The sequence below is a fragment of the Fundulus heteroclitus genome, chromosome 21, assembly GCF_011125445.2.
Source record: "Fundulus heteroclitus isolate FHET01 chromosome 21, MU-UCD_Fhet_4.1, whole genome shotgun sequence".
Taxonomy (NCBI): domain Eukaryota; kingdom Metazoa; phylum Chordata; class Actinopteri; order Cyprinodontiformes; family Fundulidae; genus Fundulus; species Fundulus heteroclitus.
Window position 1 is genome coordinate 8,144,198 of NC_046381.1, and position 16,330 is coordinate 8,160,527.

The 16,330-nt window shown below is 41.2% G+C and overlaps 1 protein-coding gene across 21 annotated transcripts in view; it reads right to left on the reverse strand.

Moving 5' to 3' along the window:
* scrib (scribble planar cell polarity protein) overlaps positions 1-15,090 on the reverse strand; it is a 95,765-nt gene extending 80,675 nt beyond the window's left edge. For 5 of the 21 annotated variants that reach the window (XM_036124819.1, XM_036124829.1, XM_036124817.1 and 2 more), the window contains exon 1: positions 13,950-15,088. In XM_036124819.1, the coding sequence (XP_035980712.1) occupies positions 13,950-14,108 (159 nt within the window). In that variant the 5' untranslated portion in view covers positions 14,109-15,088. Of the gene's footprint in view, positions 1-13,949 lie in introns of all 21 variants that reach the window. The other 16 variants (XM_036124830.1, XM_036124831.1, XM_036124825.1 and 13 more) reach the window with 7 other exon arrangements.
* Between the last annotated feature and the right edge of the window lie 1,240 nt (positions 15,091-16,330).

The window sequence follows — 16,330 nt, forward strand, 5'->3', positions numbered from 1 at the left end:
ACCAAGCTGCAGCAACACGTTTATTAAGCAGCTCCTTATGACGGCTGTAATATTCCTGTAAATGTGGCCCCTTATCTTACAAGACTACAGAAAAAGAAGTTGCTTTACATCACTTTGGATGTACAAACATCAAAGTCTAATATAGAGACTCTGGAGCAAACAAGAATATATATATATATTTTTTTAAATCTCAATGATAAATCAAGTGTGGGACCAGATTTCAAGCTAAAAACAGGGCATTCCACGCTTCACTTCATTATTCCAACATCCTGTTCAAAGGGGGAAAAACAAGAAATGCACAGGAATCAACAAATCAGGCTTGTCCCGACTGAAGTGCTGACAGAGTCCAGAAACCGCCCCACAAAAAACAAAAAGATCTGACGTAAATCTGCCAATAGGACCAGCTCTGCTCTCTCCACTCATTTCAAAAGTTGCTTTAAAAAAAAAAAAAAGCAGAACAACGCTAAAGTGTTTGCCGTTAAGCCGACCAGGAGGGAACTTCAGCTTGACGTTACACTATAGTAGCTGCTATAGTCATCTTGAACAGTAAAAAAAAAACTATTTGGCCGGAGATAAAGGTGGCGGAAAGTGACTCGTCTAAAAATCTGTGGTGCGTAAAGTACGCTACGCGGAGGATGTGAAGGCTATCGGGTTTCACAGCGATAACGGCCGGCAATGGTTGTGTGTGGCCAGCAGATAAAGGGCGGCATTTGTTTGTGGTTGGTTTTTAAGTCCTCCTGGATGACCTATTGCTCCACGGGGACATCAGCCTCAAAGCACCGTTTGTTTCCCTGAGAGTGCGGATCCTGAGCTCCTCTACGACTGAAGGGTCCAGAACAGCTGCTCCACGTTCTGGGATCAGCTGCAGCAGTAACGCCTCTTAAAAGCAGGAGTCCGTCTTTATCAGTGCCAAAGACGCACAAACACTCTTTTTGTCACAAAACAGAAAAGAGCTAAATTCTTTGCATATCTGATTTCAAGGCATATGGCTACTTATCTTGAGGAATACCAGACTCCTCCTCACTGGTCGCAAAGCAAACAGAAACTTTACGTTTTTTCATAGATACTGAAACCCATGAAGTTTGTACAACTAACATTAGCTCTCTATGGAAATGCATCATTAGGTATTTTATTACTGATTGACAAGGTTTGGATTAGGGCTGGGCGATATGGATTAAAAAATAAATCTCCTGATTTTATCATCCCAAATCCGATTAATCAATTTTTTTCCTTCTTTTTGTTTCATAAAAAGAAATTAAAGAAATTATTTTAAAACCTTGCTTTTTATGTAAAGCATTTCGTCACGGAGTTGACCTGAATTCAAAGTGCAACTAAAAACAAGCTGTGAAACATGCTTGTAAAACAAGATGGCAGCAGTGCCATTATAAACAATGAAAATATAACAAATCATTTGCTGCTAGTGGTATTACACATTGAGCTAAGAACAGGCTTCACTGCACTTGTGAACTTCAAACTAAGTTAAAAAAAAAAAGTAAATAAGTAAATCAAGTACCTCATATTATGGTAAAAAAAAGTTTCTACTTAACAATATTTTGACAATAATTTTGCCTAAACATATATTCAGCATCACATGCTGTTCTCTTCATGGAAACCCAATGAGTGTATTGGCAAAATAAAATCCAGATTTTCCAAAAATAAAATCTTAAAGAATTGTAAATTCGAATTAATCGATTAAATCGATTTATCGCCCAGCCCTAGTTTGGATTTTGTCGAATCTTTTACCGATTACATTTTGGTTCATTCTGATTTCTCTTAAACGGGACTATGATATAATAATAACTAAATAATATTTGCCTTGACAGTCCCTGAGAGGGGAAATCTCTCTCCATGTTTAACCCAAGCCTTGGGGACCAGTGTGCTGCCACACTGAGTGGCTCACTGTAGTCAACGGTCCTGCTCAGGGACCCGAAGTGAGAGACCGAGTTTCGAACCACCAACCTCTGCAGCCTCTCCAAGACGTAAAAACCCGTCTCCTTAACCGCTAGTCCACCACTCTCACTTCAAGTTTCTATAAGAAGATAGGAAAAGTATCCAAGAAGATAGGAAAAGTATCCAAATTAACTTCCTGATTCACCGGTAGATGTAAAAATTAAATGGCTTGGCAAATTTTTTTTTACCGGCCAGAGTAAGTCTGACTCCTGCTGAATATCTCCACATAATCCCACTACGTAATTAGCCGGAGCTAAACGCTAGTTGTTAGCAAACGGACATGACGTAGTTGCGGTCGTTCTGGTGTCACATGTGCGCATGTTTATGTACGTTTGTTGTCAAACGAGCTGACAGCAGAGGAACATAAAGAAGCGTCCACCCAAACGATGACTGTACCAAATAAATTGTGTTTTTCAAACATTTACTCACCATATGCTAGCCCTCTGCAATGTACTCGCCAAACGGGAAATTTGGTGCATTCAGCCTTCCTGTTGTCTACTGAAAGTCTTGCTCTCTCTCTCGCCTTCTCATAGCTTGAATCAACGACAAATAGGACATGCAGAAAAGGCAGTTTTCCTTCAAATAGCTCCTTACAATTTTCTTGATTCATCTTAATTCATTATTAAACGCCTAACTGATGCTAAAAATAGCCAACTTTGAATTCACCCAGCAACAACATCATCCTCATGAATGAGTGTCGTCGCCACTATGTGGTGCGTTCCGTGATAAGAAAAAGACTCTTTGGTTTCCAGTGACGTGATTCAAAACACAAAAACATTTCTGATGAATACAACTAAAAAACAAAAGATGCTGAGGCACAAAAGGAGAAATAATCATCCAGTGGAAGATGTGCTCAACGGTAGCAGATAGATCTCCGACACTATCACAGCACTCCAGCAGCCACAAACACAACCTTACTGCAAACAGCTGCCACTGCCAAACCAGCAATCAATTATTCACCACAGCTTTGCCTTCTGTGTTTACCTTTGAGGGTTGAGTCTCAGGCCAGAGTGCATGAGGAAGAGACTAAACGGGTCAGTAAAAAGCGAAAAAATTCAACCTATCGTCATTATCGATCGACTGAAACCATAAGCTTTCCAAACTCTGGGACAATTTTTTCTAGTAGAAACTTACATCAAAGTTTCAAAACTGTCAAACAGAAAAGTCCATCATATCTTTCCAGTGTTTTAAAAAGTCCTTTTTAATGAGAGTTTTCTCCAGTTTCATCCCACCCCCCATCTGCTGCTGCACACTGCTGGTCAGCAGGCAGAAATCTTATACACACAAAAAAGATAAATAGAAGTCCTTGGAAGTAACTCTAGTCAAAATATACAAGGACAGCCATGGTGTTGAAGACTAAAGGAGCCCCCGCTATCACTCTTGTTAAGGTAACACCGTTATAAACCAACAATTAAGAAGATAGATTTGAGCTTTCTGTTCGGCGGCTCTACCCAAACAGAGCACCAGATGAACTAAACAGATGTTATTTAGAGTGTAACTCTTCAAAAAAGCAGAATGGCAAAATGTTTATTCTGCACAATAAAAACTTCTAACTGTAATGAGCCTTTGTGCTTCTTGTTTGCTTATTTCTATGAATCTAAGTAATTAGTAAAGTAAAGACACATTTACGCCATAATTGTAATAATGAATGTTTTTTTTTTTTACACTAGTGAAAATCTGTGTGGCTTCGCCGCTTTATAGACAAGCAGAGCTGGACAAGCATTTTTTTTTTTGGTTTAAACCTTGGTATAAATACGGTGGATACTGAAACTCAAGAGTTTTTAGTTAAGGTTAAAAGTGAAAACCTGATTCTGGTCCTTGTGTAAATTGTAAGGTTATTCCTGATAACGTGAAAAGTGCTGAAGCCTTTAATGCTCGATATTCCCCACACCTTTATTTGTAGTAGCAACTAAATTGGATAACGAGGAACTGGAATAAGTTGAGGACAAAGAAAGCCAACTCTATGCTAATGTGCTGAAGCTAGTTTTCGAAATTAATACTCTTTTTTGTGTGGTGAGTAAATTTCAGAGGGCTAGCTGCCACATGGCGAGCAAATGTTTGTACCAAATAAATCGAGTTTTTCAGTCATCGCTTGGGTGGATGCTTCTTTATGTTACTCTGCTGTCAGCTCGTTTGACGACAAACGTACATAAACACGCACATGTGACGCGAGAACTACACCAACTACGTCATAGCGTTTAACTCAAGCTAATTATGTAGCCGGATTATGTGGAGATATTCAGCAGGAGTCACATTTTAATATTTTGGCCAATAAAAAAAAAAAATATGCCTGGCCGGTTGATATTTACATCTACCGGCAAAACAGGAAGTTGATTTCGGACACTGGCTGAAGCACTGGCTTATATCCCCTGGTTACCTGTAGAGTCACGGGGACATGCATAGAGAAGTTAAAACACGAAAAGCAGCGAAGCTTTTCATTTGAACGACTGGATGGGTTAAGGTTCTGCAATTTTTACAACCACACTTGAACGCGGATGCTGCCATGCAGAGCAGCGGCATTAAGAAGGGACCGGAGCGAGCTGAACGTCTCTAGCTGAGCCTTACAGCATTAACGGGTCGACCAGATGCTGCGCTTATAGAAACTAGGGCTGGATGATACAGAAAAAAAACATACCAATAAAATAGAAATCATCTTGATCGATATTGATAATTATCAAAAAAATTCTAAATATACATTTTAAGTGCAGCCCTGACCATTTTATGCTATTGCTTAATGACCTAATTTCAAATAAATGGATTAATACACAACCCTTTATTCAACTCTTTATTTTTTACAAAAACTGTAAGTGTTAAAAAAGATAAAGTGCTCTGTGAACTGTCTGAATGCAGATGGAGCTTTCCTGGGTTTGTGATTGGTTGGGAGGATGCAATGACTGTAGTATTAACCTACACGGTGGGCTAGAATGCACTGTTCTTTTATTGAACTTTTTATTGACACCTGTTTTTTATATTGAACCACACGTCTATCGATCGATATATATTGTTATTGAATTATCGTCCAGCCTTTATAGAAACTCTTAATATTCTAAAGTAAATAGATCTGTGCATAAACCAAAGGGGGATGTGTCGTTACATCTGCACTGGCCTGCCCTCCTTTACAGCTGACACTGCATGCGTCAGGTGGAAAACAGACATCGGTCGTCGGGTCAAGCTCCAGCATTAACAGACGGATGACTGCAACAGAACACTAAACAAAAAAAAAAAATGACCCAGATCACTTCCTGTCCTTTGGATGAGCCCTGGACCATGTTTGCACTGGAAACCTATCTCCAGGATAGAAGGCGATACCTCCCTCCAACCACTTGGCTACTCCTAAGTCTCCTTTTTTCGCATATACACCTCCCATCGTTGGTGTCTGTCCCCCTTTTGTTTCGGGGAGGAGGGGGCTGGCAGGATGTGAGACCAGCTGGTCATCGGTTCAGACAAAGAAACCTGCTGAATGTGCTCTGGCATCAAAAAAAAAAGAAGCAGATCTCTCGCACTGCTTTCGGTCCCGACTCGCCTTCCCCTTTTTTTTCCCCCGTTTCCAGTATGCTCACCTAAACTTTCCTTTTCCCCACAATCGGAACAAGAACGGTGACACAGAAAGTGTTTTCTGCGACAATCTTACAGCTTGGTCACGTGTAGTTTTTTTTTTCAGTTCCAGAATGTTTTACTAGAAGATAAAAAAAAAGGAGGACAAAGATAAGTTATGTGGCTTTTACTGCAGAGGGGGCAAAGACAGGTGCGGCACGTATCTCAGGCATTAGCCTAGTTCAGATAGTCGCCGGAGAAAGCGCTGCACACTGGAGGACACAGTGTTCGTTCTAGATTAAAAGCACCAAAAAAAACTCCTGATGATGAATTATAGCGACAACCACTACTGACCCAGGCTGCCGTCAGCCATATTTCAGTTAAGACGGTAAAAACAACAGACGTAACAAAGCTTGGGCAAACAATAGACATGTTCAGCATGCCTTTCCTGACCCATTGCTGAAACTACACAAGAGACTAAATGAAGAAAGAAAGAAAGTGCTCTGATGTTAATCAGTCCATTTATACGTAAAAAAAAAAGGAAAAAAAAAGGAGCCATACAAAGGAGATCCCTGAGGAAGCGTACGCTGGAGCGCGCTGGCACGTAGGCAGAGGTCAGGACCGTGGTGATGGGGGGTGTTTTTACAGCCGGGTGAAGCCCTAATCTGCCCTTTAGTCACAGATCTGGCAGCAGAACACGCACACGGCAGCGCTGACAGCTCAGGATTACAAAGGCTGCAGAGTCATCCTTCCTATTTATCAGGAACGAAACACGCCATTACAACACGGCACGCTGCAAAATTATGTCACCCTGTGCAAGCCTCTTCGTTATGACACCCCTGGTTCTAGCGAACGAGTGAGAAAATAAAGCAATGTTTGTTTCGGAGGCAGCGATACTGGGTAAACGCACAAAACCTGTTCCGCGAAGCCGCATGTGGACACACCCAACACGGACCTGCTCCCTGATCAACAAGAAAAGCTGGGAGCAGGTAGGGGCCACGTCGAAGCCGGTGAATTTGGCTGCGGGCTGCTGCACCTGCAGTCCACCAGGTTCCCGCAACAAGAATATAGTTAGGTTGAAACTAATGAAAAGCAGCAAAAATATATATATATATATATATATATATATATATAAAAAAAGGAGCATATATCAAGCCCTGAATCATGCAGGAGTGGAGTACACAGGAAACATGAAGAGCTGAGACACTGGATACACTGGATGTGGGGGATGGAGGGGTGAATCAAGCTGTTGAATAGACCTCTTTGTAACCCGTCATGGGACTTTGGAAAGGCTAAAAAGATAATTTCCCTCTGCTCAACGTGATCTACACGGTAGGACTGGTTTATAAAAGCAGCCAAAATAAGTCTGGAGCACTGCAGGAGAAAAACGGTTACTGAAAGCTCAGGACAAGAAGGGCAGGTGACAGGATTGTCGTCAAAGTCTTCTAAAACCTGATAAAAAATAAAAAAACATAAAAGGATGCAATAGCTGCAAACTTTGCCCATCGATATATAACTTGATAACTGGAAAAACCATTATCTGCAGCCCTAACTTGAACCTAAACCAAAGACTTAATTTGTGTTTTCTGGCAATCTTTCCAGTTGAAAACTAACAAGATTATAAATAAGAAAACTACAATTCACTGCTTATTTTAAAAACAAAAGAAAAGTGAAGCTTTCCACTTCATTGCAATGTAAGCGGATCGTAAGAGAACTATTGTGTTTTGTTTATTGTTCAGTTCAAGTGTGTAAAAACAATGTGGTAAAAATCCATGTTCATAAAGTCCCTACTTCTCATTGGCCTACAGCAGTAGCAACAATGGTTGCTTTTGTTATAATTACCAATCAATTATTTCTCCGTAGTAGTATATATACTTTATATATCCGATCTGATAACACTTAATTTTTAAACTGCAAAAACTCAAACCATCCAATAATTAGGATCACATTTTTGTTTTTACAAAAACCACCTCAATCTGTGTGAATAAAGCGTTTAGTTCAGTTTAGGACGACGGTTACCTTTAAGACAAAAGCTAAGCTTGATAAGACGCTAATTGTTCCCTACCGGCCACAAAGCCGACACGTTGAGTGACACTGAATCAACTGCTGGTTATTTATGAGTCAACAACAAATATTTCACTGTGTCCTTGACTAACTCCCACACTCCAAAGAGTTTCACATACAAAGTCATAACAAAGGTAAATGAGTGTAGGGACTGACGGGGATTTTTATCATCCGCTGAGGACTAAAATAAATAAATGGCTGTGACGAAACATTAGCAGCGACGCAGTTCTGATCTTTAAGGGAATACCTTGCTGGCCAGCGTCCTAAAACACGCCCTAAACCTGGTTGATGAGAGCAAAGTCGTATTTTACGGCTGCACGAGAAGGAGGCGTTATTTTAAAGTGCGTTATCTAAGGTCAGTAAGCGGCGCAGCGCGGGGGGGGAGTCAGGGCCAACCTAAGAAACGATCAGGACGGTTAAATCTCCATCTGTTCACCGTGTTAAACCCTCGCCATCACAAGCTAGCCACAGAACCACAGGGCTACCTTGGACCACTGTGGCCTTTAAACGTATGCATGTAAAAAGAGTCACCAGCTCTGGCCTTTTATAATTTATTTTAATATTTTATTTAAATTGAAACATTTATCCTATTATATTTTTATCTGCATTCAATTTTTCTTTTTGCATTGTGTTTATGTATTTTAGCATTCAGTTTTTATCTTTTATCTGTACAGCACATTGGTCAACCCCGGTTGTTTTAAATGTGCTTTATAAATAAAGTTTGAGTTGAGTTGAGTTGTCAAAGCAGGGGGTGACAACACAAACCCGTCCCTCAGGTGGAAACTAGCACCAGTCCGTTTACAAGGGAATCTGTCCCAGGCCGGTGACGGTTTGCAGGTGTCCCCTCTGAGCCGATTACGGCCCGTCCACCACATATGGTCGACGGAGAGCGGCGGCGGGCCAACAGACCGGACTAAACGCTAGTTAGTCCACTTGTAAGATGAGCTGATGAACAAAAGAAGGATGTGGGGCTGGCATCCAGAAATACCCGGGGTCTGGTCTGGGCTCGGCCCTGACTGGAATGCGTAGTGACAGAGAAGGCCCACGCGAATGTGTAGAGCCACCCGGGCGCTTTGTTGGGAGCTAGTGACGGTAATGCCGCTCATTGTACAGTCAGCACTCGTGCCCTAAACTCCGCGGGGGGGGGCCTGACCCCTCGCTGAAGCCCCCTCTCACTCCAGAGGACGGGAGAGGAGCCATACGCTTTGTGTCTGCACCCTACACATTCACCGCAACCACGCAAGACAGCCCGTCACTGGGAGTTAACGTCTCCTGCTCAAAACAAGCTCCTCTCAGAGAGACGGCGCTCTCTCTGAGAGGAGAGAGTCGTCTGTGCTGGAGCGTTTGTTCGCCCTTAGAGCCCAAGAAATAAAGAACATTATAGACGATTGGCAGGTCGGGTATTAAGCACAGATCATTTCCATGTATTAAACAGAGTCTCTATACATTTTGCTTGTCCAAACTACATAGGAAATATCAGATTTCCTCCATCCAAGTCCATTTTAGACCATGTAAAACATACAGATGATTCTATACATGGTTAAAATATGGAACTTGTAAAAAAAAGACAAGAGTTTACGATGACTGAATGAAATCTTTGTTAAACGACATGTCGGCAGAAACAAGAACCAACAACAAGAATAATAACAACCTAAGATGTAATAACACTGACATTCGGTTCGAGGAGGAGCGGGAAGAAGCCAGAGCTTATTAAGAGCGACCTCCGTTTGACTCATCCGGTATCTACACATCATGTACTTCAGTCTATCTAAATACTAAGAACAGATTCTACGGAGCAAACAGATGAATGCATGATGGATGAATGAATGAATGAATGGATGGATGGACAGAAAAACAACATGGATGCGTGGGAAAACAAACGGATGGATGAACAAGCTAAAGGAATGCAATGTGTTGACAATGGGACAGAAAATTAAAGCTATAAAAACAAATCTTTCTATACTCCTCCAGACCTGTAAACTACTTTAATCAAATTCCCCTTGAACACCCAAAGTGCTGCAATACAATCACATGAACGGGTACATGATGGAGAAACTGATGGGCGGACAGGTGGGTTATGGATGGATAAATAAATAAATTACTGAATTAAAAGCATGGTTGGATACATACAAGGGTTGCCAGGAAACTTAAATTTCAAACTTAATACCAGCAATAACAAAAATACTCTACGTTTTTGACGCTACATCAATATCTTTTAAAAAGGAACATAATTCTTTCTGTTCATTTCAAGAGCAGAAAATATGGTTAAATATAACATAACCTTAACTTCCTTTGTTATTAGGGCAAAACCAATATGTAGGGATAATTCAGCCCCTGATTAGAGAAATATAATAAATTTAACTTTTTTACTGCGGTGGCAAAACAATAGAAAAGATTCTTCGCAATTCAGTAATGCCATTATTTTATGATAATTGCTCGTCTTTAGTGAGCAACTGTGCTGCCAATTTGCTGACGAACAAACCAGCAAATTGACAAAGAATTGTTTTATAATGAAATAAATTGTGTTTCAAAACTAACACAGATCTGGCGCATACTATACTCTGTACGATTTAGCTTGTATTTAAACATTTAGCATTAGCGTTTGTCTTCTGCTGGGTTCACTGCTTCACTGTTGCAGATCCAGGAGCTTTACTGAACGCTATACGTTTCTCTGGCGTTAGCTCTTAGCGTTAGCTTAGCATGCGGTATCGTTCACCCTTTTGTTTCGTCTGCCTTGCTTCTGTGTTGACAGAAAAATGGCAGCTTATGTTTTTCTAGCCGTACTCGACAACTTTTAACTTCTTAACTGAGCGGCTGCAGGGAGGATTGTGAAATGGGTCAGTTTATACTGATTTTTGAAGCAAATGTGTATCTTTGAATAATGCATTTTCTTAGTACCAATTCACAATGGGATATTATTACACTGACAACCTTAATGCATATTATATAAAAGTCTAAAGGGATAGAAAGTAAAACTATATTAGAAAATCTATACTTTTTCCCATGAGTCCACAGGAAACTCATTAGATCATAAGAAGCAACAACCATCTGAGTGGCTGCCTGATAATCTAAAGCAGAGCAAACTCAAGCACAAAAGCAGGCAACAATTTAAAGACCTGAACCAAATTATGGCTCAACCTTCATTGATTGAAAAAAAAAGGTTCAAAGTTAGATTTTTTTGGGTTACAGCTACATTGGCTCAGTAATTCTGCCGTCTACCCGTGTAACCAGATCTCCAGCTTCTCGCCTGCCCAGAAAGCTTCAGGTTTCCACCTTTCCTTTGTCCATTTTTTGACAGGGGTGTCCCGATGTGACTGGGGGTGGCATGAGGTTTGCTAACGAATGTCAACAAACGAGAGGACTTGTGGGGCCCAAATGACACGCCAACGCACCAGCAGAGCATTCTGGGATTTATAATATTAGTTGTGCGTGTGCCGCATGCCGGCGGACCAGCTCTGCTAGACACCTAGAACCGTCTCTGGGGCCAAATTTGGCCTCTGCGCATGATCTAGTATGAAAACAAGCGGATAAATATATTTTCTTTAACAAAGAAAACGACAACCTTCGTTAAATAAAGAACAAAAATAAAGTGTTTACAGGTGACTGACTCTAGGCTAGGGTGCTGCAACCTTTACAATCCAAAGAGCCATTTTTGCCCCAGTCTAACTAAATAAAACTCACTTAGAGACGCAAACATTAACCGTAGATTTTTTTTTCCATAATTGCTGATAAGTATATACTATAGAACATTTGTTGTCATTTTAAAATAGTTACCTTTTTTTCTATCTTAAGATTTAAGAAAAGAAAAAAAAAAACATTTGCAAGAACTGGATGAATATTTTTTTCTTCTATGGGGAAAAAAAAAAGAACAATTTCCATCTTAATGACAAGAAAACTTAATCTAAAACAATTACTGGTACTTTTTGTCATTGTGTAGTTGGGATTCAATACAATTAGTCTAGGAAAGAAACAAAAAAAAAACCTAAAACCTGCATTTGATATATCTATATCTAGACACATTAGTTTGTTCTCAATGTTTTTCAGCCAAAATTATCAAGAGGCGTTTAGTATGGTCCAAAGAGCCGCAGGTTGCAGACCTCTGCTCAGACCAAACATGCAAAAATAGAGGAATTAACGGTAATAAATGTCTTCTGCCGCTCAAACATAAAGAGGAGAAACTCTCTTTTAAAAAGGCACTCCAGAATGGAGTCTATTGCCAACGTTTCATTCAGTGTCCGCTGACCTTAGTGTTAACCATCTTCATTAGAAAATGTGCCACTTGTCCCTTTCAGCTCAAAGCTTTGAGACGTGAGGGACTGGCCAGCCTGATCATTCAGCCTCCGTGCCAGAACCAGAACACAGCCGGCGCATTGTCCCGGAGGTGAACATTAACAACGCTCTGAACTAAATAAAAACAAGCGTTTTCGCTCCAAAAAAGCCTGTAGAGCTACGAGAATCCAGATGTAACACATTTCAGATGGTATCAGTGTGCGCGGTGAACGCCTCACAACACAGAGCCCGACCCAGCTGAGAGGCGTTCCCACCGAGGCACCATGTGCACCGGCTGTTCCGGTCAAATTCAATATTATTCAATAATATTCCTAACGCGTTAAGCTTTAGTTAACATCTAGATTTCAGCAACATTTCTAAAAGCAACGACCAACAAAAAAGCTACTTTCAACACTTCATCCTTCTGTTTCTGCTAGTAACTTCTATGAGAATAAAACCAAAGGGGGTTATTTTTATTCTTTTATGTCTTTAAATCATTTTATGGCATCCTGTTGATAATGACACCTTTTATTACTTAGTGTTGGCTACTTCAGTATACAAAAGGTTTTAACTGTCTTGTTATTCTCAAGACTCCTTGTCCTTATCCTAATAAAATAATAGAAAAAAATAAATGTAGTATTTCATTATAAAATTAAACAAGCTATCCTTTTCTTGAATGGTTGCTGACCTCTGAACTGACCCCTTGTGCAAAAGCAAAAATATCCTTTAAACTTTTTCACATTTGAAGAATTTTATGGCATAGTTCAATACAAATGGACAAATAAAAATACCAAAAGTCTGACTTGCATTTATACGCCTCCAGCCAAGCCGCTGGTTTGCAGAACCCCTTTTACTGCTAGAACCCTTCAGGTGTTTTAGGGTTACGTTTATACCAGCTTTAATAATCTAGAAACTGAAATGTCTGCCCATGCTTTCATTATGTCCCAATCTCAGGAGGAGTGGGAGGAAAGCATCTGTGGAACTCAATGAACGTGTTCCTGTTTCTCAACTGGGTTTGGGTCTGAACTTTGACTAGGCCACCAATGCGAAAATGCTTTGATCCAAACCAAGGTGTCCAAACTTTCCCTCATGTGGGCCTAAATAGTCAAGTCAGAAGTACAGGAGGGCCATTTGTATATATAAAAATAAACAAACTAAAACATTCTGTAGTGATTTTTTTTTACCTGCTCCACAAAATATCTGCTTGAATCATTTTAATTAGTCAGATAATGACTAATTTATGACAGAGGATATGCAAATGGCTCCAAAGCTTTTTTTTGCACATTTGTCAAGTTACAATTTGGTCATCAAGATTTGAAAAAAATCATTATTACTTTGTCGATTCGCAACAATAAGAACACGATTCGGGTCAGTCTTTCATTGAAAGCACTTGCGGTATTAAACCAATTTTAATCAATGAAATAAAACAGTTTGGTGCGCAAGGGTCAACATTTAAATCATTGGATAGTTGTGGTCCCATTTGCTGTGAAATTAAAGATAACATAAGAAGTGTAGTTATTAAAACACAAATAATTTGTGTTATACCTAATATTTTCAATTAAAATAAATTTTTAACTTGTTAATGAGTTTTCCCTAATTAAAAAAAGCGGTGCAGATGGGGCCAAATCATTTAGCAAATTTTGGACACCCATGATCTAAACTATGGTTATCAAATCCATGTGTAATATAAATATATTTTTAAAGCGTTTATCAGTTTAAATATATGTAAATACAAGTATGATTAAAAACGTACTATTTCACTGTACAGTTGTGTGCTACTTTGTGCTTTTTTTAACTAAATTTTGAATAAAAATACTATTTAGTCGGTGGTTGTGATAAGGTTCAAGGTATGTCAGTGCTGCTACAAGGCAGGGCAGACTCAACCAGAGCAGAAATCCTCCACACGGAAACACGTAGAGGGCAAAATGGTCAGCAAAAAAAAACAAACAAAAAAAAAACAAGACACCTGATCTGAGGAAGCAAACGATCACGTGACTCAGCCGGGGTGCTGTCACCGCTCGGCTCACCTGCAGAGTGCCCTCTGCTTTAAAAACAGGTGAACAAAACCCACGCCGTGACACAAGCCCGAGGCGGTGCTGCGTGGATCTGCGTGGACACCCATGCATACAGACCTTCGGCAGCTCTTTGAGTTGGTTGGCGTCGAGGAGAAGCTCCTCCAGGCTGCGGCTGTAGCGGAAGATCTCATCGGGGACCGTCTGCAGGTTGCAGTGGCGCTTGTCCACGGTCTCGACGTGGCGATTGCATCGCCACAGGGGGATACACTTCAGCATGTCCGGCCGCCGTGGGAGGGGAGGGATGGGGTGGGGAGAGGGGGGGATTTGGTGGCCGGTGCTGCTAAAATCTCCGCATTAGAGGGTGCAGCAGGACGGGGGGGCGGAGGTCGGCGACTGGGAGAGGGAATCTTGCAGTAGTAGGTGTCAGAAGTGTCCCCCGATGAGCCAGAATATGAGGCCGAAATCCACTTTGGATGTGCAAAAACAATCCCTCCGATGCGTTTCTGATATATATGTATATATATCCCCAGTCCGGATCTGTTTAATGATTGCCAGGTTCTTCCCAGCGGCATCAACTCCGGGATTTAAACCAACATGAGGGCAACGAAGCCCCCCCTCATATGAGCCGAAGTGTTGCCTCACTTCCCCGCACACTCTCTCTCACCCCCCCTTCCTCCTTCACACGGAGCAACCGACGTTAGCTTGTGCTGCTACCGCCGCCACCGACATCCCCGGAGCAGCGCGAAGCTCCGCCGCCGAGGCTAGCCGAAGATCAATCCTTCCGTGCAGCCCGCTTGGAAGAAAACCGCCGCCCCACTCCCGGCAGTCATGGGCGGCGACTAAAAGCATCCACTTTTGCTCACCGAGTTGGAGATAAACAGCAATGAACAAGCGGCTTACGCCGAACGAGTCAGCGGAGATTAACTCGGAACGATGCGTTCGTCCTCGGGAAGCTAGTTGCAGTTAGCCACCGTCGGCTAATAGGTGACTGAACGATTTTTTTCCTCCTTTCCTCCAACGTTAACCGACACCGCTGTGGTTAAAAACTACAAAGAAAAACACGAGGCGACTGCGTTAAGGAAGGAACATCCCAAAATAAGTCTCCCCTCTTTAAAAAAAAAAAAGCTGACCGGACAGCGTCCGTGTGTCCCAGCGTCGGTAAAATCCAAGCAGGGAGAACAGGAGCCTCAGCAGCAACTGCCGCGCTTACCTCTCCCGTTGAGCCGAGGCAGGCCGGTCTAGCGCGCGGGGGGGCTGGGCTAGGCGCGAGCTGGAGCGCCGCCGCTTTGCTTCTCCTCGGCAGAGGCCACGAGGTTGCTTCATACCGCCACCTAGCGGCTCCTACCTGCTAGTTTAAACTTAGGATCATTGAAAAGTTTACCTAACTCCGCTCAAAGGGTGAAACTCGACTCATTACACACAGTGTGGTATATTTAAAGCGTTTATTTCTGTTAATTTTGATGATTATGGCTTAGTTGATTAAAAAAATAAACGCATTCTGTCTGCTAGATCAGGAGTCTTCAACCCTGGTCATCAGGACCCCTTGTGCAGTTTTAGATGTCTGCTCCAGCAGATCTAAATCAAATGACTCCATTACATTTTGAGCAGCAATCAGGGGTTGCAGAGGCCTGTTAATCGTCAATTTATTTATGTCAAGTGTGTAGAAGCCTTAAAATATGCAGGTCAGTGGCTCCTGCACTGCAAAAAGGGAACTTAAAGCAAGTAAAATTTTGCATTTGTCTTTGATTTGAGCACGGAAGTCAAATTATTGCTAATGGAATGATCATTTTGACGCTAAAGAAAATAAGATAATTGGATGTACGGCACCTAATATAAAATTAGGTGGTCCTAATTTAAGTGCAGAAATCACATTCCATTGGCAGATTTGAACTTGCCTGCTCAAATCAAGAACAAATACATTCATTTCAAGAAATTTTTTCTTACTTTTAGTTCCCTTTTTGCAGTGTGAAGATCTTTGGAGACCTCTGTGCTAGACAACTGTTAATTAAGCATCCTTCCGATGATTACCAGAGATCTTCAATTCCGGTCTTTGAGGGCCGGTGTCCAGCAACTTTTATACGGTGTCTCTGCTTCAATACACCCGAGTCAAGTAATCAAGTCCATAGACATAATATAAGAGTAGACGCGTCATTGGGCGGGATCTGCCTATGCTGCGATGCGTCAGAGCGTCCGCCATCTTAAATGTGGCAAATCTGCAGTTACTCAGTCACTTAAACAGTATCAGAGGGACTTTAATCTCTGAATATACGTTGTATTCGTAGTATTTTTTTGTTGTTGTAATATTAGAAGTTTATTTTCGTATCCCTTTAGCTTCATTCTCCTGAATTTATTCTCCTAAAGAATAAAAATATTTAAAATAATCTAACCTGGTCCAACTCCAGGAGTGAAATAATTCTGCAAACTGATTATTCTGGAAATGTTCCCCCTTAATTCTCATAATATGATGTTTTTATCATAACATTATCACTTTTGTGTTT